At 42.2% G+C, this 22,688-nt stretch overlaps 1 protein-coding gene across 3 annotated transcripts in view; it reads right to left on the bottom strand.

The window, feature by feature from the left end:
* Nucleotides 1-359: 359 nt before the first annotated feature.
* Nucleotides 360-22,688, bottom strand: part of COL14A1 (collagen type XIV alpha 1 chain) — a 189,534-nt gene continuing 167,205 nt past the window's right edge. For 2 of the 3 annotated variants that reach the window (XM_061605762.1, XM_061605753.1), the window contains exons 47-49: nt 7,393-7,470; nt 5,794-5,949; nt 1,415-2,925 (exon numbers count right to left, since the gene is read on the bottom strand). In XM_061605762.1, coding sequence (XP_061461746.1) covers nt 2,888-2,925; nt 5,794-5,949; nt 7,393-7,470 — 272 coding nt within the window. In that variant the 3' untranslated portion in view covers nt 1,415-2,887. Of the gene's footprint in view, nt 1,209-1,414; nt 2,926-5,793; nt 5,950-7,392; nt 7,471-22,688 lie in introns of those variants that run through there. The other variant, XM_061605771.1, reaches the window with a different exon arrangement.

Below are 22,688 nucleotides of genomic sequence, written 5' to 3'. Positions count from 1 at the left end.
AACTGCAATTTACTATGTACAAATTATGATATGATCAAACAAAAGGTGAAGGGCAAGGTAATTGCTGGGTAATCCCTACACATTGGAATATGCAAAATACCCGTGAACTGTCTACATACGCATCCCAATCCAGCAAAGGAAACCTGTACCCAGAATTAAATGGCATTCCTCCATTTTAAGTAAAGGTTGAAACTTGCAACTGAAGATACAAGTATCATTGGAACAAGGTGAATTTCTGCAAATCCCAGGGAGCTCCAGTTTAACTTTATACTGCAGTTGTGCTTAAAAATAATACATACAATAGATGGAATTATTTAGAAAAGTTTACCACATTTATTTGTATATAAAACAGAGCAGTAATAGACCCACAATAAATTATTTGTGTGTTTCTAACAGGTATTTAATAAGAATATTGTGGAAGAAAATCCCACTTCATATAAATCTTCAAAAGGGATGATTATTAAAAAAAAAAAAACCCAACACAGATGGCTTTAGAAGGGTCACTTTGCAAGGAAAGCACACAATCAATCTTTAGACAGAGAAATTCAGAAAGGACTTGGTGAACTAACTCTCCTTGAGTTATTCATATACATCAGCTGGTAATGCAGTCTGTTGAAATGTGCATCAAACCATACTAATAAAACAACTACAAAGATCTACAGAAATGTCCCTTGGAGTTTTAATGTAACAATAAACCCCTATAACACTAATAACTTCTGGCATGCAATGTAATTAGCTTTTTTCCCCCTGTTCTGCCAAAGTGGTCATGTACAATATATATTTTCCCCCTTTAATATATGAGCCTGTAAACAATTCCCATGACAACATTTAGGCAACCATACAGAGGCCTAAAAATTAATGTATATAAATGCACACATAGGAAAGAAAAGAAAGAGTTCGTTAAGAGGTTTTCTGAACTGTCCTCTTGCGTCTCAGAGAGCCAATGCTTCTTTTGGAGATTCTACTTGTAAAGCGGCTTATTCCGGGGGATCTCAGCTCAACAGCCTCCATTTCTTCACGGACAGGTGTGAACTCAGGCTGAGCAAGATGAGGTGCTGGATAGGAGGACTGAGGGTGAGGATAGGATCCATGAACTAGATAAGGCTCCTGCTCATCATCGTAAAGGTCCTCTGAGTCATAGAGCTGGTAGGAGTTATGCGGTAATGGCACGACAGGGATATCTTGATCAGCTGAATCCCCATATCCACCTTAACTCACCAAGAGGAGTCGCACAGTTAACGCAAGAGGAAAGCAAAATTAAAGCAATGTTAAGAGTTTGGCTGATTATTAATCTCTAGAGCAAGCCTTTCCCAACCAGTGTGCCTCCAGATGTTGTTGGACCACAAGGCTGATGGGAGTTGTGGTCCAACAACATCTGGAGGCACACCGGTTGGGAAAGGCTGAGAGACCTTCTACTTACAAAGCAATAAGCCTTGTAAAATTAAATCAGCACCAGTACCAATGAATTGAGGAAAGATGATGATAATCTTCCTCTTTCAGAGCTCAGTTAGTCGGAAATCATCACCAGCAATAACAGTGTGCTTATTGTATTAGATATGGATTGTGTTATACAGCATGGTTAGAAAAGCTTAAAAACCAATAGACACAATCGAGCCCAGATTAAGTACTTTTAGCTCTCATTTATTTCAGTGGGAGAAAGTTAAAGCGAATGGCCCTGACCCAAAGAAAAGTTACCTGTACTTAAGTCTCATGTACCAAATTGTCCCATTGATCTCAGTGACAGTTAAGCATGAGCAATTTTCTTTAGCATGGGGCTCACTTCCATTGAAATCACAGGGACCTAAAAGTGCTTAATTTTGGCTGGATTGTGCCCTGCATTGTTACTTATTTAAGACAGAACTAATGTAGTGAATACTATTTTTAAAGGGTCAACTTCTTTCTAGTGTACCCTACAAAGCATCAACATTTGATAAGACTGGAGGTATGAAGAATTTGTTACGATACAAAAAAAAAACACATCCCTGAGTATGTATTTTAGTCTTTGCAAACAGACTGCATCATCTAAGATATAGCAGACTCTGAGGCATAATGTGCAAAAAAAGTTATGCCAGCCTAGATCCAGTCGCAGTTGTGCTTAACTAGTCACATACAATTAATGCCCCTTGATGTTCATCCCAGTTTGCATCCAAATACACAACTAGCTTTTTCTTTGGGGCTTGGGTGAACACGGAAATGCAGATCCAGATTCCCACACTGGCTGGATTCACATCAGCTGCAACTTCTTTGTGCGTGGTTTCCCCCTGGTGGATCAGAGCACTGAGCTCTATCATCGTATACTAACAGCGAACTAGATTCTCCAAGTGCCAATCCTTATACAGCCAAAATGGCACCACTTACACAGAAGACATCAGCAGGCTTAGAGGAGCCTCAAGATTTGCAAAATACAAAAAGAAAACTTTGCAAGGGATGGGGGGCAAAATCCCCCCCAAAAAAACAGCTAATTGAGGACTAAGCATGCTCAGTGGAAGAGGAGATGGGAATTGAAGAATCCTGGAAGAGGGTATGGCTGAATTGCTGGAACCCTAAACAAGAACACTTCACCCTGCAACATTTTGTTGTAGGCCCCACTTGTTTAGTTCTATCTCAAATAAGTAAAGAAGCTTTCCGTTTCTGAAACTCTTCCAGGAGTTGTACACAACCCTGTTCTGGATTTCAACCTGTTCAGTGGTTGCTTGTGTCTAGCAATGAGTTCAGTGGAGAAAATGTGCCAAGTATTTTAATTCTAGCAGAAAGCATTAGAAAACTAAGCAGGTATCCTTTGTTAGTGGTAATAATCAGTGTTGCTGGTGAAAGAGAATCAAGACTGTTCAGCAGCCGGCGTTCTGACCTTCATCCAAATGAAAGAAAAACCAAATTCTACCTGATTTCACCTTCCGTATTGGTAGCCATTGTAAGGGAATGAGCCTTTAAAATCGAAAATGAACAAAGATGAGGTATGGGGGGAAAGAGGGGAATAGGGACAGGAGCAGATAGACAACAAAGAAATACATACAGGTCAGTAAAACAAACAAAGGTCTCAGAGGCCAGTCTGCCCCCAGGTTAATCTTGTGACTTAATCTGTAAACCAAAGCCTCAAACTACTATTTGCATCATGCTTTGCCAAAGCAAAAAAATAAAATAAAAATTAAGGTTCACATGCAGTACAGACGTTTCTACAACTTCTTTTTATGGGCCCTCCATTCTAAAACAGTGTTTTTCAAGCTCCTTGCTCACAAGCGACTCGTCTGCATCAATTTGCTTAACACAGTACTCTGCCTATTGTTCAGCCTAGAACACAGCTCACACTTGGAAGCAGATCACAGGGTAAGATTGGAAGCAGGAGACAAGCTTGTCTTTCGAGGAATCTCATTCACTGGAGCAGGGGATGGGGACTGAACTTCACTGTGCAGTGGCAGCTAAGCCATATTGTGCCACACACAAGTCTTGTTATAAATTTGGGGGGGGGGGTCTCATCAGAGCAGGGATGAGGAACCCGTTTCAGCCTAGGGCTGCATTCCCTCATGAGTAACCTTCTGTGGGCAGAGCCAGGCGCTCTGATAATATTCTCAAGGAACCCCATTTGAAAACCACTGTTCTAGAAATGTCATCAAGACACAATTTCTCCATGCAAAATGGATGTTTTAGTCAGATTTAAAGGACTATGGGACATTCCTTAATTACAACAGTGTGCACTGTTGCTTCAGATTATTATAAGAGGCTTAGTTAGTGACATTCATTCTCCCATGCTGTTTAAAAACACATGAATAAGGAGTTTGCACAACTAGGTATTTCCCCCATCCACCCAACCAAGGCAAGTATAAATGTAAAACATCAAGTCAGGTTAACATCAGGAGCTGGATTATGCAAACAAAAGAGGAAAACAAGTTGGAATGGATTATTTAGACAATGTGACAATGCCATAATAAGTACAAGAGACAGAAAACAAAACACTTTTTATTTCACGTTCTTCCATTTTATATAGGTTCTACGTTGCTTCTGTCACAAGGTCAAATTGTCATTTCTTTCCTCTTTATATGAGATAATTAGACATGTTTCCTGATCCAATGAGGGGGGTCACATGTGAGGAAGCAGACCACAATGTTTATGATTTTCCTTTTCAATACAAACGGCTGGGGCTGTGCATGTTAGAAAACCATGATTAGCCCTTATGAGCTACTTGACAGGGAGCTGGATTTAGCCCACCCCTCCTTCTAACCCTAACTTCTTGGCACCACCTGATCACAGATGAACCTAGCACAGCAAAGATGCATCCTAGCTGCTGGGGAAAAGGAGGGGCAAACTATGGAGATTCCAAGGACTAGGGGGAAAAAAACAGAAACAGGAAAAGTGCACTAAAAGGGAGGGCAAAGCAGCAGCTCTTAAGCACCCCAGGGATTGCTGTTAGCTAGAGTCCAGACAACTCACTTATTAAATCAACTCTGACTTCACTCATTGGCTAACAACATTAACAGGCAGGAGCAGCCAGGCTGGCTTATTTCACATGAATCGCTCAAAAAGGTACCTGCATTTTATTGGGGGGGGGAGGACTAAAGACCATTTTTATTTTTTTAAAAGTTCAGGCTATCTGCAGGGGGCACCACTGAAGGCCTTCACAGGTGCCATGGCGGCTATGGGTAATGGTTGGCGACTCCTGCTCTAGATTATGTTGGACTCCACCTCCCACCAGCATAGTCAGGGATGATGGGCATTGTGGTCTAACAACATCTGGAGAGCACTAGGTTGGGGAAGGCTGGATTATAGTAATGCACTCCAAGTGAAGCTGTCTCTGAAGACTGTTTGGAAACTACAGCTGTTCCATAATGCAGTTCATAATTAGACCGAGATATTAGTTTTGCAAGAGCTGCACTGACTTCTAAAGCCCAACACAATGGGGATTTATTGCCATTTGCCTTATTTCCCACCCTGTGGTTTCAGATCATCCCAAATGGCTCTGTTGAGGAAGCCTCCATTATCCACTCTCATAATGACAAGGATTAGAGTCTTCTTAGTAGTAGTAATCTCATCTATGGAACTCCCTGCCTAGGGAAAGCCAATCTGGTCACCATACTGACCTTTTTAAAGATAAGCAGCAAAAGAAGAGAGACTTCTGTAGGAGGGTTTTTCCTGATTCAGTATGAAAATATATTCTAGTTAAGTGATTTTAGAGGTGGGCACAGTAAAAAAAATTGCAATGCCCATCTACTGGGAGGCCTGTTCATGGGTGCTGGTGCTTCCCGGCCAGCTCATGCGTGCAGCTCCCGATACAGCTGGCGTTAAGCCTGGCCAGTGTCTCCCAAGTGGGAGGAGGCTGAGCTCCTCCTCCACCACCACCCTTCCCTGAGTTCCCCAGCATTTGGACTGCTCTGCTTGTAGCTATAGTGGCAAAGTTCCATGCCCCCATTATTATGCTTTAATTTGGATTCCTGCATTGAGCAGGGAGTTGGACTCGATGGCCTTATAGGCCCCATCCAACTCTGCTAATCTATGATCCTATGACATCATCACATTCACTATGAGATCCCTGATTAGCTGGTATAGTTCATTAAAAGGTCTTTTCTGGTAAAGAGAATAATTCCACAATAGCAATCAGTTGGGGGAACAATGGCTGCAAACACGTGTGAAAACTGCCCCAAAGACTGTTAGGTAGAGGGTTATTACTGTTGTTTTTTGCCAATCCTTTCCCTCATTCCTTGCACTGAAAATTGAGCAGCATGAAAATTTAGTGCAGTAGTAGACTCTGAAGGCCCTGTCAGGAAGTAAGGGGAAAATAACAACCTAGAAAAAGATACTCACCACCTGTTCCATAACCAGCACAGGAAGAGGGATCACAGTATCCTGGTTGGCCTGCTGTGCCCTGTGGCCCAGGAATACCTGTGTGACCAGCTGGTCCTCTTGGACCTGGTGAACCAGGAGGGCCGGGACTGCCAGTTCGGCTTTCACCTGGAGGTCCTACATGGGACACAGAAGCAGCAGTAAGAATATCACAGAAAGAGAGTACGCCACCAAAGGTATGCTATGGACTACCTGAGAAATTGAAACGAATTTCACATGCATTCTTCATTGTACACCTACTCTCTGTCAGTGCCCCCACATGGCACCGTGATGCTGCCCTGGGCTCCTGCTTGGAGGTAGGGCGGGATGTAAATAAAATAATAAATTAAATAAATAAATAAATAAATATAGGCCAGCATCATTAAACAAAGTATTAATCAAAGACTGGGACAGGAGGAAGGTCAGTTATTCAGCTGATACAGTTGATCCATATTAAGCAGCAAGCATGTTTGCCACTGTAAACTCTGGAAAGTGCAAAGTGGAAGCGCATGTGTGTAAACATGCAGTGAAAACATGCCAAGGATCTGGGCCATTCATGATTACCAGACCGAGTCTGCTGTGCATCCCCATTGGTTTATGACCACATGCCCTCCGGCCATACTTTATAGCAGACAGGAACCTTTGGCCCTCCAGATGTTATGTTTTATTTCTAGGCCGCCTTTTGGCCAAATAGGCCCCCAAGGCGGCTTACACACAAATAAAAATGCAAATACAAAATACAAATAAAAACAATACAATTTACTAAAAAAAAAATCAAACTAACAAAATCCTAACATCTCTAAAAAAACAGGAGCAGCAAACCGAAAGCATTCATCTTCCTGGTAAAGGGCAGTTCCCAGAAAAATGTCACTAAGAGCAGGGGTGGGGGGCAAAGCAGGTGGAAAAGCATGCCCCTTGATGGTCCCAGCACAGTCTCATCCCTGTTGCTGAACCACAGCTCCCATAAGTCCCAGCATACGTGGCCAATGGCTAGGGATGATGGGAGTTGTGGTTCAGCAACATCTGGAGGGCCAAAGGTTCCCCATACCTGCTTTAGAGTGTTTCCTGCTGCAAACACAAGCACATCTATATAAGGACAAATAGATGTCCCCCATTCCATTTTGTTGTTCTGTGAGTTGCCTTTGCCCTATTATATGCTCTGCTTCCACTGGAGAATTTCTACAGCATTTCAGAATTGGCATCTGCACAGTTTGCTACAGTTTTCCGTTCTCCTCTTTTTTCCCATTACAGGTTGATGAAGCACATCAGCACACCAGGCAACTGACTGTAACACTGCATAAAAATGCTTTCTTGATGCGACAACGCGACTCCTTTTCTGCACATTCTAATCCATGAGCAAATATGCTTCAGCATATCAGGAAGCTTCTGGAGAGTGGTGGGAAACAGTGTGTCATTTCAGAAGTCAGGTTATTTAGAACCCCAAATGAAAAGAACCCCAAAATGAAAAGAAACTCCCTACGCTTCCCTAGCACACTTGTGGCAAACGCACTTGCTGTGTAAACTGTGGATGGGCCAGAGATCAAACATGATTACCTAAAAAAATGAAGACAATAAATTTACCTGCTGGCCCTGGTGGGCCTCGCGGGCCTTGGGTTCCAACACCTGGGTTACCTCGCTCTCCCTTCTCTCCTGATAAACCTATTAAAGAGAAAGGATAAAAATTAGAACAGATGGGGGGAAATGGTTGATTAATGCTTCTCCATGTGCATCTTTTATTAATTAAGAGAGGGAAGGGAGACCAAGAAGAAACAGTTCGGTTGCCTCTGCTGCTGTAGGCTTGTGAGGAGGTGTTGTTATAGCTAGTTTCCTGTGACAGTGACTCTTGCAAGGTATATAATTATTGTTGTGTTGCATCACTTTAGAAGGCATTGCTAACATAACCAAATTAAATAAAGTTCCTGAACCCTTTACACTAACATTCCCCCCAAACATGGACTACAAGCCATCAGGTATATCATCCCTGATGGCTACAGCCCACCTGGCTACCAAACTCTGCCACTTTGTACTTGCCCACTTCAGCTTTGAGGAGAACATATGTCTTCAAATCAATGGAACTGCCATGGGCCGTCCCATGGCTCCAAAGTATGCCGAGATCTTTATGGCTGACTTGGAACAACACTTTCTCAGGTCCGGTTCCCCAAAACTCTGCTCTACCTGAGATACATTGGTGACATCTTTATCATCTGGATTCCTAGTCAGGAGGCTCTTTTTGGAATTCCACCAGGACTTCAGTAATTGTCAGCCTGCTGTCAACTGAGCCTAGACCAACTTAGACAAGAGGTTCTTCACTTTCTGGGCACTGCTGAGCAACCACATAATGGAAAAATAAGCAGCACTTTATATAGGAAACTGACTGACTGCTACACCTACTTCCATACTTGCAGCTTCCACCCAGACCACACCACAAAATCCACTGTCTACAGTAGCCCTGCAGTACAACTGCATCTGTTCAGACTCGTTGGACAGGGATTTGCACTCTAAAAATTTACATCAGGCATTCCTCAGCCTTCAATGCCCTCCCAATGAAATGAGCGAGAAAAAGAAGAAGGCAGGCAGACTGGAACCCAGGAATAGGACAATCTGCCTGCAAAAAATGGCTTACAGAAGCTGCTCCCCAGTCCTTCATTACTGTAGTTCTATACACTCACACAAATATGTGATGCATGGTTAAATTTAAATAAGAATAAATTCTATGTAAATTTCAAACTGACAGCATTTCAAGTGAATGCAGTATCTGTTAAAGAATGAGCCTCATTGTTCCAACAACTAAACAAACTCCATTATCTTAAGAATATTGTTTTATTCCTTTTCCATTTTTTTTTTTTCAATAATTTTTATTCAGATTTTCATAAAACATACAAGACAAAATCATAAAACATTCAAAGACAAAAAACAAAATCAAAAATAGTTAAACAAAAAGAAAAAAAGAAAAAAAAAACAAAAATAAAAAATAAAGAGTAAAATATTGACTTCCCATTTGTCAAAGATCAAATCAGTTATAAGTCTATAATATATAGCAATCCTGTCTCTTAAGTCATATTATAAAATCACTTTCCTCCAGTAGTTATCTTACTTAATCATCAAATCTCATAAACATTACTTTATTCTTTCCACAAAAAGTCAAAGAGAGGTTTCAATTCTTTAAGAAATATATCTATCAATTTTTTTTTCCAGATAAGCATATCGATTAATCCATCTCATTACTAATTATGATAATCTTATTGTCATAACCATAGTCAAAATAAACATTTCAATTAATCCATCACATCAGAATCTGTTAGGTTCAGTAATTTCAGTAGCCATTGTTCTATTATCTCTATTAGTTCCATTTTCCATCTTCCATCTTCAGTAGTCTTGTTAAGTCCAGTAATTTCAATATCCAATCTTCCATTATCAGTATTCCATAATAATCTTGCTGTCAAAGCCATAGTCATATAGTAAGAGTCTGATGGGAATTACCTCTATCCCAAATATTTTCTTGCCATCCATTCTGAATAGGTTGCTGAAATACTGCTGTAAAATCATATCTCTGTTCTTTTTTTCAAAATACACTGGGTCATCTCTTAAAAGTTTTTCCATTGTCACATGGCTGCAGTTAATTCCATAGATTTTCTCTATATTGGGCTCCATCACATCATTCCAGTCCAGAAGATAATCCATGCCATTGATAACTTTATCTCTAGAATCTTCATTAATTTCTTCAGAGATAACATTGAGTTCCAAACAATAGATTTTATTTCTAAAGTCCATAGACTCCAAATCTTGTTCCTGTTCCACGTTTGTTCCAATCTCCGGGATCTCCTCTCTCACAGGGACCCCTATTCCAGTCTCCAGGGTCTCCTCTCTCACAGGGACCCCTGTTCCAATCTCCGGGGTCTCCTCTCTCACAGGGACCCCTTCCAGGGTCACCTCTCTCACAGGGACCCTTATATCTTTAATCTCCTGCTTCATTTTACTCAATTCAATTTTCGTTATCTCAATCTCATCCATTATTTTCTGAAACATAGTTATTTCCAGATTCTCAGCCACTTTCTTAATTGCCATTTTAAAAGAAAAATATAGGAAAACCACTTCTTATTTCAGCAACAATTGGGTTAATACTCCAAACTTGGTGACATCACAGTATAAACAGAGCAGACAGTCTTATCTCTCCAATAGTTAAGTAAACAAAATGCAGTTCCCAGGATCGAAACAATTAATGGCAATCGTCAAGAAACAGATTCGTCAAAATAAAATAGACCAAAAAGAGAGTAGTCTCAAAACAGTATAATATTTTTCAAAATAAAAATCTGGAATAGAAATCCCTCTTCTGTGTGTATCTTTAGAATGCAAATCCAGGACAGCTTTTTGCAACAAAAACAGAGATAAGCTATTAATTAGTGCGTAGCAGAGAGAAGTTACGGCTCCCCAGTGAGATGTCAAAAACCGATCAATCTGGCAAATCTCTTTTAAACAGCAACAATTTAAGTCAAGTAAAAGAAAAATATAGAAAGAAGGGTGCTTGCCTGTTAGTGCGTTCTCTCTTAGAAGATAAGATGAACGTTCGCTTTAACAGATAGAGCTTGCTGTTGAAAATCCGTCCCACCTTCGTCGGCTGGACCTCGTCCCATAAATTAATGAGATCTGGTCGTCCCAACAAAAATAGGCTTTGAGGTTAATCTCTTCGTTTCTCCCTACCCGGGAGAAGTTTAATCAGTCAAAAAAAAAGAAAAAACTGACTGATATATCTGAATAAGCTTCTTTTGAGGCAGGAGCCCGTCTCAAAAGCAGGCACAGGCTAAGTCACCCTTCCCGGAAGTCCCCTTTTCTCCCCCTGCCACCTTTCCCTGCTATTTCTCAGGCCTTCTGCGCCAGTAATTTTGCTCTCTTTTACTTCACACCCTATAAACTTACTCAGGATCAAAATCAATAGTTCAGGTTCAGCCTATCCACAAAAATAAAGTGTGTGGAGAATAGCAGCTGCTTATTATGGGCTGCTGATCTACATGCTCAGCTAGACTGCTGCCATTGCTTGCCTTTCTGGTGTTGATGTTAAGTATTACTGGTTTTATTGGGGCTGAATTAAAAATATTTTGATCAATCATCTACTTTTTAGACTAAAATCCTTATTACCTACCTGGGAGTAAGTCCAGTTAAATTCAATAGGTGAAAGCCAACTAAGTTATACTCAGAGTAGACCCACTGAAATCAATTAGATCTTCTTTGAATGATGAAGACCCCAGCTTCAATCCCCGACAGCTCCAGGTAAGGCAGGGAGAGACCACAGCCTAAAATTCTGGAGAGCTGCTTCAAGTCAGTGTGAACAGTGCTGAGCTAGATGGGCCAACATCTTCCTTTGCATCTTGTCCAGAAGCTGCAACTAGTGCAGAATGCAATGGCCTAGGGTTGCCAGGCTCAGGGCCTGAGAATGATTCTGTAACTTTAAGAGAAGAGAGAATTCAGCCAGGTGCAGGTTTTCTTGCAACACTGCAATGGGAAAAACCACAAGGTGGAATTCTCCCTTCCCCCTGGCAACCAAGAGGTCTTCTGTATCTTTAAAAGTTGTGCAGGGGGAAGGGAGAATTCCACCTTGTGGTTTTTCCCATTGCAGTGTTGCAAGAAAGCCTGCACTTGGCTGAATTCTCTCTTCTCTTAAAGATACAGAATCATTCTCAGGCCCTGAACCTGGCAACCCTACAATGGCCAGACTGCTCACAGGAGCAGATTACTGTTGACATGTTACCCTGCTGTTGAAAGAGCTGCACTGGTTGCCGATTTGCTATTAAGCCCGGTTAAAAGAGCTTGTATCAATTCACAAAACCCTAAACAACTTGGGTTGTATCTTAAGGACCGCCCGACTCTCTGTGTTCTACCTCCGTCACCGAGATCTACTGACGAGGCACTTTTGGTGGTTCCCCAGGCCCCTGAGTTTCAGATGGCCTACACCAGCCTTTAGTATGGCAGACCCTGCCCTGTGGAACTCACGACCAGTAGAGATTTGGCAGGAACCATCCTTCCTTTCGGGTGTCTTTTAAAAACTGAACTTTTTAGACAGGTCTTTTAACATGATCCTCCTGCCTCCAGCCAATACAGTATTATTGATGTTTTTATTATCAATAAAAAGACATTTTTATTGTTTTAAAGATGTTTGTGCCTCCATATGTTGTAAGCCGCCTTGATCCACTCCATGAAAAGTGCAGCCTATACATACTTTAATAAATAAATAACACGGCAGCTTCTGGGTTCAATAAATGTAAGTTACTTAAGTTCAACGAGTTTACTCTAGGAAGCATTGGATATCACCCAATGAGACTTGCTTCTGGATAGACATATACAGGATTGCACTGTTAATCCATTACATTTTATTTACGAATTGCCAAAACTGATCCTCGGAGCCTCAGAACCCTCATCCTTAAAAATTCTCCAGAAGACAAGCAAGGACAATGATGTTTCAGGGATAGGTGCCTGAAACTAGTGACTGTCCCTAGTAAACGCCACCTACAACATATTCCTTCCCTCCACATTTTCTCACAGTATCTTCACATAACAGATGAGCAGTCAAGCTTACACTCTTGCAGGCTCTTGCAAGGCAGAGTCTGTAGCAACAGTTTCAGAGCTAGCCAAAATGTACTTAGATTGAAATCACACTGTTGACATTGATAGTTGGCTTAAAGTCCAAATTAACTAAAAGGCCATAACCTCCAGGGCCTCTCACAGTCTGGATCTGGTTGGAGAATAAGACTGAGTATCATACACTGTCATTTCAGAGGTAGGACATGGTCAGGTGATTTGGCACAAGCTTAGCAAAGCTATTAGCAAAAACTGGCCCTGCAGGCCAAGCTCCAAGGGGTGGTATGCATTCAGGGTTCTGAAGAATAGAAGGGCAGCTTGACTAAATTATGTGTGCTTTTAAAACTTTGAAAGCACCAGAGTGATTTCCCAGAACTCCACCTTAGGCCCAATGCGATTTGGAACATTCTTTGTTTGGTAAACTTTCAGCATCACACAATCCTAAAGCGGATTACATTCAAAAATTCCAGCAGAATAAAGAGCAAGTAAACACACAACACTCTTACAAGGAACTGACCACAGCTCCATCTTGCTGCAGCTGACTAACAGTATCATCCTGCAACAGCCCAGGAAAAAAGGCAGGTATTTCCCAGATGCTGAAACCAGGCATCTGTTTGGCCACTGTGGGAACAAGATGCTGGACTAGATGGGCCTTTGGACTGACCCAACAGGGTTGCCCTTATGTTCTTACTTGAAAGGAGGAAGTTTCATGGAGGGTAAGGCTATCAGTGGCTACTTGCCACAAAGGCTATGTTCTACCTCTGCTGTCAGAGGCAGTATGCTTCTGGGTATCAGTTGCTAAGAATCACAAGTGGGGAGAGTGCTGTTGCACGCAGGTCCTGCTTGCGGGCTTCCCATCGGCAACTGGTTGGCCACTGTGAGAACAGGATGCTGGACTATTTATTTATTTATTTATTTATTTATTAGATTTGTCGCCCATCTGGCTGGTTGTTGACTGGATGGGCCACTGGCCTGATCCAGCAGCCATTCTCTTCTTGTGTTCTCACATGGAAGCAATAGCATTCGACATTAATAAAGCCACACGTTGATAGTCAAGAGAAACAAGGTGCCTTTCACCAGAAATCTATATTGGCTCCCCAAATGTGCATTGGGTCAATCACAGTCTCCCATTCTAATGAACCCGACAGGGTTGGAGGAAAGATAAAATCAGAAATATCCACATACAGGTATACAACCTTGAGTTCATTAGGGGAAGGGCAGAATGCAAACATGATAACAAAATGACATGCAGAGCCACCCTCTGACTGGTTGTAAGTAAGAAGGCGTGCAGGTGGGGGCAGGCTGTGGTTGGTGGGGCAATGCCCCATTTGCCCTTAAGTAGCAGGCTCCAATGTCACTCAGACCCAACAACCACCCTCCTTTGTATCACCCTCCAGATCTCTATCTTTAGAGCTCTCAGTTGCCTTCAGCTATTCCATCTTACAGCCCTGCTTATATCCTTTTCTCCAACTGTACTACCCTCGGCCACCTGAATGTCTGTCTGTCTGTCACAACTCTGCCCATTTTCCCTTGCTGCCCCCTACGCATGGAATGTCCTTCCTGGATATTAAACAGTATCGCTTCTCTTTCTTTAACCTCTCCTCAAAATACACATTTTTGGGTGAAGCCTTAATCTTCATGGCCTTCCCTTGTCATCCTGTCATCTTTCTCCAGTTTCAGCTTTAGCCTGCAAGCTCCTTGAGCCGGAGCAGCGGAGGAACCTGTGAAACTCTATAGGGCACCCAGTGGTGATTGGTGCCCATTGGGACTGGTGGGTGGTGGAAAGCAGGGAGTCCAAACAGGAGGTGGAGCGGGAGCCAATGACAAGCAGAGCCAACTCGTTCTAGTTTTGTCCCCGTTCTCTTCCACCCTGCTGAGTTCTGCAAGGGCAACACTGAGACTAAGGAGGAAGCTGACAGCCAGGGCCATCCCCTGGATGGGGGTGAGTAAGAAGGCAGGCAGGTGGGGGCTGGCAGAGTGAGGTTGCTGGGGCACCGCCCCATCCACTGTCATAGTCCAGCCTCCACTGAAAGCACCTTATACAATGTAATGATCATCATAATAAGCTCCTGTATTTCTGATATTTGTGCATGTGTGCTCCTTCATATGTCGTCAAAGTCACATCATCTGTTCACAATAGGGAGGCATCATCAGACTTGGGGAAATCCCAACGTGTACAGAAATACAACAAAATATAAATTAAATATTACAAATTAAATTAAATATAGTAATAATATCTGAGAAGATATTGTTCAGCTAGTTACTTGGCAAGCCTCTGTGGATTACACAGTTCAAAGATACCGAACCCTTTCATCTGACACCTGCCTAAACAATTCTTCACTGTCATCAGGGAAAGGAATTCTATTGTTTTAAGAAAAACTGTCAGAAGAAAATCACTATATGCTTTACAGATTACAGCAAAGCCTTTGATTGTGCAGATCATGAAAAACTATGGAATGCTTTAAAAGAAATGGGGGTGCCACAGCATCTGATTGTCCTGATGCGCAGCCTATACTCTGGACAAGAGGCTACTGTAAGGACAGAATATGGAGAAGCCGATTGGTTCCCCATCGGAAAGGGTGTGAGACAAGGGTGTATTTTATCACCCTACTTGTTTAATCTATACGCAGAACATATCATATGGAAAGCAGGATTGGACCAAGATGAAGGAGGTGTGAAAATTGGAGGGAGAAATATCAATAATTTAAGATATGCAGACGATACCATGCTCTTAGCAGAAACCAGTAATGATTTGAAACAAATGCTGATTAAACAGTTAAAGAGGAAAGCACAAAAGCAGGACTACAGCTGAATATCAGTAAGACTAAAGTAATGACAACAGAAGATTTATGCAACTTTAAAGTTGACAATGAGGACATTGAACTTGTCAAGGATTATCAATACCTTGGCACAGTCATTAATAACAATGGAGACAATAGTCAAGAAATCAGAAGAAGGGTAGGACTGGGTAGGGCAGCTATGAGAGAACTAGAAAAGATTATCAAATGCAAAGATGTATCACTGAACACCAAAGTCAGGATCATTCAACCATGGTATTCCAGATCTCTATGTATGGATGTGAAAATTGGACAGTGAAAAAAGTGGATAAAAGAAAAATAAACTCATTTGAAATGTGGTGTTGGAGGAGAGCTTTGCACATACCATGGACTGCGAAAAAGACAAATAATTGAGTGTTAGAACAAATTAAACCAGAACTGTCACTAGAAGCTAAAATTATGAAACTGAGGTTGTCATACTTTGGACACATCATGAGAAGACATGATTCACTAGAAAAGACAATAATGCTGGGAAAAACAGCAGGGAGTAACAAAAGAGGAAGGCTAAACAAGAGATGGATTGATTCCATAAAGGAAGCCACAGACCTGACCTTACAAGATCTGAACAGGGTGGTCCATAACAGATGCTATTGGAGGTCGCTGATTCATAGGGTCACCATAAGTCATAATCAACTTAAAGGCACATAAAAACAACAAGAAAAACTATTTTTTCTAGGATGACAGGCCTGCATTAAGATGCTCATTCATACCACCTAACCTTTTGGTTATCACTCTGTTGGGATAACTGGAAAGCCAAATTATGGCATGACAAATTCAGTAGCTGTGCTGCTCTGACTGTGTTAAGGGAGCCATTGAAAAGCTGCTCGTTTGTTCAGTCAAATGGAGCTCACATCCCTAGCATGCTGGCATAGGCTGTGAGCATACTAGTCAACTACAACAAAACGTTTCCATTGGCAACACCTGAAAGGGGAACGGGATCAGTTGAGAAGTCTCTTTGAAGCTGATTTTTTTTAAAAACAACAACAGTCAAGCTGCTCCCACCAGGTTTTACAGTGAAAAGGGGTGGGGTTTGACCAGCGTCATGTGCCCCCATTTTCAGAATAGAGAGATGGAGACGCACTGGAACCGGCAGAACAGTGCATGTGTCTCTGCCCAGAGCTTGCCCCTTAAAATTACTAACTTGTATTTTAATGATTTTTAACGAGAACATGAAAATATGTTCATGAGCATTAAAAATAACTTCTAACAAGGAAGCATGTGGTTAGTGTCACCTAAACATGGCTCTGGTAATGCAGAAATAAATTGTAAACTATCTAGTTGGCAGAATCACAAAAAAGAACGTCACAGAGAATCCTTTCCTTCGTTTGCATCATCTTGGTCTTATGTAGCCTCTTATCTATAAAGACACTAAAGACTGAAGGTGCTTTTCAGATTGGGAAAATGTTAATTAGAGGCTCATTCCCAATTGGGAACCAAAAGGAAGCGGGGGGGAAGCCTCTTTTTATGATCATTTTCATTGCTGTTAAACTGGCATTATTAAAACAAAAATTAATATAAACTCACCACGTTTGGTTGAAAGATTAGCATTTTGTGGGTGTAGGCAGGGTGAGAGAATGTGCAGTGCTTATTTAATGTGGAATATTATATAGCTCCTTGGAGGTAAAGGTAGGATACAAACGTAACACACAAAGACCAAGGGATAATTCTACTAAATCCATTCCCACTAGTGCAATGAACCATCCAAGTGAAATTTTATTCCCTTTTGAAGAGGACCGTTCTACTGAGAGTCAGATCTCTGCTCCGCTTTGCTCCACTTCCTCCCCAACTTCAACTTTTGCTGGCTTCTCACAAATCCTGTTCCCCACTTCATCTTGAGATTTACTGCTTCGCAGGCTGAATAGCTGCCCAAAACTTACATATTCAGTCAAAAGAACATCTCCTAACTATTTTGACTTTATTTATGACTTGGTTTCCCCCAAAGAACATAGGATTCCAAATCCTCACATCACCTAGCTAATATTTTAGGCAGGAGACTTGTTGAGATCATATCTACTTTCTACCATCAGGAGAAATCCAGCATGGCAGATGTGGGGCTAGCAACCCGATTGTGTCTTTTTTGCAGAGCTTGGAAAAGTTACTTTTTTGAACTACAACTCCCATCAGCCCCAGCCAGCATGGCCACTGGATTGGGCTGATGGGAGTTGTAGTTCAAAAAAGTAACTTTTCCAAACTCTGCTTTTTTGCTAGAATTAGGCAGCACTTACAGACAGTTCTCTGTTTGTTAGGCCGTTATCCATCAACATACACACCCCAAGCTTGGAGGAAGCCACTTCCCTATGGGTCCTATCCCCTGGTGACTGTGATATATGTGTAAATACTGCAACTTTATGGGCAGGACTGACCACAAAGGACAATACTAGAACTTACAGTGAAACTGGATGTTGGAAGATTCAGGACAGACAAAAGGAAATACTTCTTCACACAGCACATAGTTAAACTATGGAATTCACTTTCATTTCCACAAGACTAGTGATGGCCACCAACTTCGATGGCTTTAAAGGGGGGGTTAGACAAATTTTTGGCAGACAATACTATCAATGGCTACACAGCTGTGTTGTGCCCCCGCTGTGAGAAGTGGCATGCTTCTGAATGCCAGTTGCTGGGAATCACAAATGGGGAGAGTGCTGTTGCTTTCAGGTCATGTTTGTGGGCTTCCCACAGACATGTGGTTGACCACGGAAAGAACAGGAAGCTGGACTCTAATCCAGCAGACTCTTCTTGTGCTCTTAACATACAAAAGGAAATATTTTTTCCCACAACACATGCCTACTTTATGTAATTCCCTAAAACAAGATGTAATAATGGCCACTAACGCAGCTAGCTCTACCAAGGTGGATTGGACCAATTCATGGAGGGATAGGCCTATAAATTAGTCTTGTGATTGCTGAATCTTCATATTTAGGGGTCTATCGCCTTCCTGTCCTGCTTGTGGGCTTTCCAGAGGCATCTGATGGAATCAGGATGCTGAACTTGGTCCCTTGGTCTGATCTAGCAAGGCTCTTCTTAGGTTCTTAATGACACAATCATCAGGGAAGTTCTGCACAAGCCCCAATGAAAAGAATGGAAGCTGTGCAACAAGTTCAAGGATGCTTATTTCAAGACTACCCTGATGTAAGCAGCTTGTAGCCCAAGGTCTACTTTCTGAGATATGCAATGTAATTGGCTCTAGAAGTCCCAGTGTTGCAATGGCCTGGGACCAATTTTTGACATTGCAAAGCATGGTCATTAATGCTGGTGAAAGTGTTCATAGATATCAGTTCCAAATGAGCAACTAAGCTAGTCCTGCCAAAATGTCTCTTTTGCTTTGACAACTGTTTTAGCAACAGAACTAATGAATGTGAGAACTTTGATCCCATGCCCTTTTTGTTATTGCAAATTATTGCTCCTCTGCTGAATTCCCTGGCATATTCTCTGCAAGCCTGTAAAATTGGCGATGCTTGTTTGGGAATTATTACTACAGTCCAAAACTTTCATTTGTCCCTCTTTATCATGTACATTTGCTTAATCCTTGTGTTAAGTCCTTCACACTCAAAGACATTTCCTTAAGTTATACAAACTTTTCAGACAGTTCCTCCAGTATCCCACTATTCTTCAGTCCACCCAGTTTAACTTTGAATCAGTTCCTTTCTTGATTCCAACTTCCCATTTACCTCAACCCTCTTTTTCCTTGTTTCACTGAACAATGCCACTCTTTGTTCAACTTTGCCATAGAAACCCAAAGCTGACAAGCTCACCCTCCTAAATCTTTTCTCCTCTTACACTAAAGTAATTAGAATGATGGCCACAGAAACTTGTTTTGTGGAGGGAGAGAGTCTCAGAGGTCATTTGAAGGTTTCCTCATCAGAACCAACATAAAATTAATTCTCATGATTACCAAGCAAGCTGTTTGACACACTGAAATGACAAAACAGCTGCAACTACATCCACACACAGGATATAATGAGCAATGCAAGTCCAAATTTGTGCACTTAAAGTTGCTAAGACTGCAATACTACACACTATACACACATTTATCTGGGAGTAAATTCCATTGAACTCAGTGGGATTTACTAGCATCGTTCTGTCAGCCTTATTTGTTTCCAATAGATTAGCAATGCAATCCTATGCATGCCTACCCAGAAGTAAGCATCATCAAGTTCAATGGGCCATACTACCAGGAAAGCATGTACAGGATTGCAAATGGGCCTAAGACCAGCGGATGGCCAGATCAGGCATTGGACAAGGGCCCCGGTGGCTGGCTGAGGGCCCTTGCAGCTGGGAGAGTGGAGCTCCTGTTTTGCGATCCCTGCGAGCATCGGGTCACAGGTGTAAACCAACAGTGGTATGGATTGTGGAGTGGGAGCTCCACTCTTCCAGGTGACACCATCACTGCATGTGCGCACAGCCAGCACATGCTTAAATATGCCCAGTCGCAGCACCTCTTGCTGTGTCGTCACATGCTTGCCATCACCTAAGATGGCAGCAGGGGTGTCACCATACCATAGTGCATGCCTGCCATCAGGGCCGGTTTTAAAGGGCAGCCAGGTTGGGCACTGGCCCGATGTTGTATCCAGGATGGGACTCAGGAACCAGGCCAGTTGATGAAAGCAATTCAGTTTTTATTAAAGTAATATCCAGACACAAACTACGTCTTCTCATGAAGTTACACTACAAAACATATCCTGCGACATACAAGGGAGTTGACAGAACGAGGGGTCACTATCTCTCCTGTCCCTTGAGAAGGGGGAAAACGGGCACGAATTCTCTCACTCCGCCTCAAAGTGCTCTCATCCACCACCCTTCTCTCCCCCCTCCTTTCTCTTCGCTTTAGCTGCCTCCTGGTGCGCGGTGAAGGAGGAAGCACGTCCCCCTCCCCTTCTGAAGGCTCTGACTCTGGTATGGGTGAAAGCGGGGGGGGGGAATGAGTAAACTGTCTGGCGGTTTCTCTTTGCTTGTCCCTGGCTCAGGAGGCCCTCCCTCTCCCTCTAACTGCTCTGAACTCAGGGTGGGAGGAGGCGTGGGAACTTCAAGGGAGTCTGTGAGCCTTCCAAGGTCTTTACTGCTGGACAGTTCTATCTCTGGGATTTCCTCCCCCCCTCCTCCTGCTTCTTCTTCGCACAACTCTGGATAAATGACCCCCTCCCTTTCTTTGTCTTCTGAATCCTCAGGGCCCCAATCCTGCATCCTGACACCCGAGGGCCCTGGAGCTACAGGAGCCCCTGAGGGGCCCTCCGCTCCCCTTCCACGATCTGCGCTACCCCCGCATGGTCCCCCTACCTGTCTACAGTAGTCTTTACCATTGCCCTTAATTAAGATGGCGGCCGCAGTTTCCCTAAGGTACTGAAGCCGCTGCCGCCATCTTAGTTGATGGCAGAGATGTGCGTGTGTAGCACATCAACACCCACCCACCGACCCACCGGGGGACCAGGGCAAGCTGATGCCCAAAGGCCCCCGCATGCCTGGAGCCGGCCCTGCCTGCCATCACTCAAGGTGGTGGCAGGAGTGTGTTGACACCCCCACTGCCATCTTGGGTGATGCAGCAATGCAAAAGGCAGTGCATCCAGTGAATGGGGGGGCACAGTCATCTGGTGACCAAGGGCTCATGGCAGTCTGGCACCAGCCCTGATTGCAAACAATTTAAATACATGCACAGCACAATCCAATGCCTATTTACTCAGAAGTGCCACTTTATTTCATGAGGCTTGCTTACTTATATCATTTATATAGCTGCCCATCAATAAATATTCTGTGGGTGTCTTGAAAGCAAAACAATATTAAAAATACAATACAAAATAATTTAAATAAATAAATAATAGATAACAAAAATAATAAAAGACAGGAAAAAAACCCAACCCTGTGTTGGAATATTTAATAAATTTGCAACCCTATGGACCAACTGTAGATCTCAGACGGTTTCTAAAAGAAGCCCCATGCACAATGCATTGCAATAGTCTATATTTGCTCCCAAGTAACTGTGTATAGGATTTCAGCCTTAATCTCTGTAAAGATACTTCCATATTTTCCTGCCCTCACTACAGATGGGTGAAACTGTCAGTTTTGGCTTCTCTCAGTTTTTCATTTTTCCAGTCTTAAGTTCAGTTCTCCACATTTCCACATTGTCATCCACGTTTCAGTGCAAATTTCTCCAAATACACATCTCTTTCTAGGCAATGTTGCCTTATATACGCATTTTTTGCAAACCAGTTTCCCCAATATGCATTTCTGTGTGTTACTTTCACGGATATATGCATTGTTATGCACACTTTCCTCTTATAGACACATTTTTGTCAGGCATTGCTCGACCCGGAGAATCTCACTGCAAAATGCACAGAAATGCAAAGAGGGCCTGTTTCATTATTGCTTGAGGGTTGTTTTGGAAAGTGTGAATTAGGAAGGTTTGCCTTTAAATGCAATTTGAATCCCCTAACCCTGTTCCCCATACACACAGTCCTCCTTTTTGTTCCCTCTGCAATGTTACTCCTTCAAGCTGTTTGTGGCACATTTTAGAGAATAACAACATAAGCAAGATAATAACAAAAGCCTCTTGCCCCAAGGAGTTAATTACAAGGGAGATGAGAGCTAAAGGTAAGTATGGATGAACATGGACAATGAGTAAGGAAAGGCTTCACAGAAAATAGCTATACTTGGAATACCTTTCCTGAGTAGCAAAGATTAATTCATTCTATGTTGTGTCATTCAAGTTATTTCCCTCCCCAGCCATGCTCTGCCCCCACCATACCCGTACATCATCATTCTGGGGACTATCCATCACATATGTTGCTATAAGATCCCTCATTCATGAACCCAGCTGCTATAATTCTCTGTATAAATCAAGTTCAAATGAACACACTCAGAGGGATGGGATCCATTGGCTGGTGCCTCTTTAAAAGTGTTCCATTGACCTAACAGGCTGATACTGATTCAAGTTAGTTATCTGTCTGCTATCTGAGGCTTTTACCAATCCACTTTTTCCATACTCCTACACCAAAGATATTAATATCGATATTGAAAGGAAATATTGATAATTTTAAAGGAGACACTGATATTTTGAAAGGAAATATCAATATTTTGAAAGGAAATATTGATAAAGTTATTGTTTGCAATTATTGATATTTTAGAGGCTTTTTTTAAAAAAATCCACATTTGAAAATAGCCATGCAAATTCGCTACATAAAAATCCGATCAAAAACATAAGCAAATTAATGGAAAAAATCAGCACCAGATCCAAACTGGGTGAAGTTGTAGCACATCTCTACACACATATACTCCAATTTCCCTTACCTGTTAATAGGAAATAGTCAACTAAACTGCCTCAGCTGCATTACAAAATCCCACCTCATGTAAAGGTTGGAAAATAACTACCTTCCTATTATGTTTCTGAAAGCCAGTGTGGCATAGTGGTTAGAGTCTTGGACTACAACCTGGGAGACCAGGGTTCGAATTCCCACACAGCCATGAGGCTCACTAGGT

Source organism: Rhineura floridana, chromosome 1 (assembly GCF_030035675.1).
Source record: "Rhineura floridana isolate rRhiFlo1 chromosome 1, rRhiFlo1.hap2, whole genome shotgun sequence".
NCBI classification, from domain to species: Eukaryota; Metazoa; Chordata; class Lepidosauria; order Squamata; family Rhineuridae; genus Rhineura; species Rhineura floridana.
The sequence above is the reverse complement of the archived record's forward strand: the minus strand, read 5'-3'. Positions and strand labels throughout refer to the sequence as shown.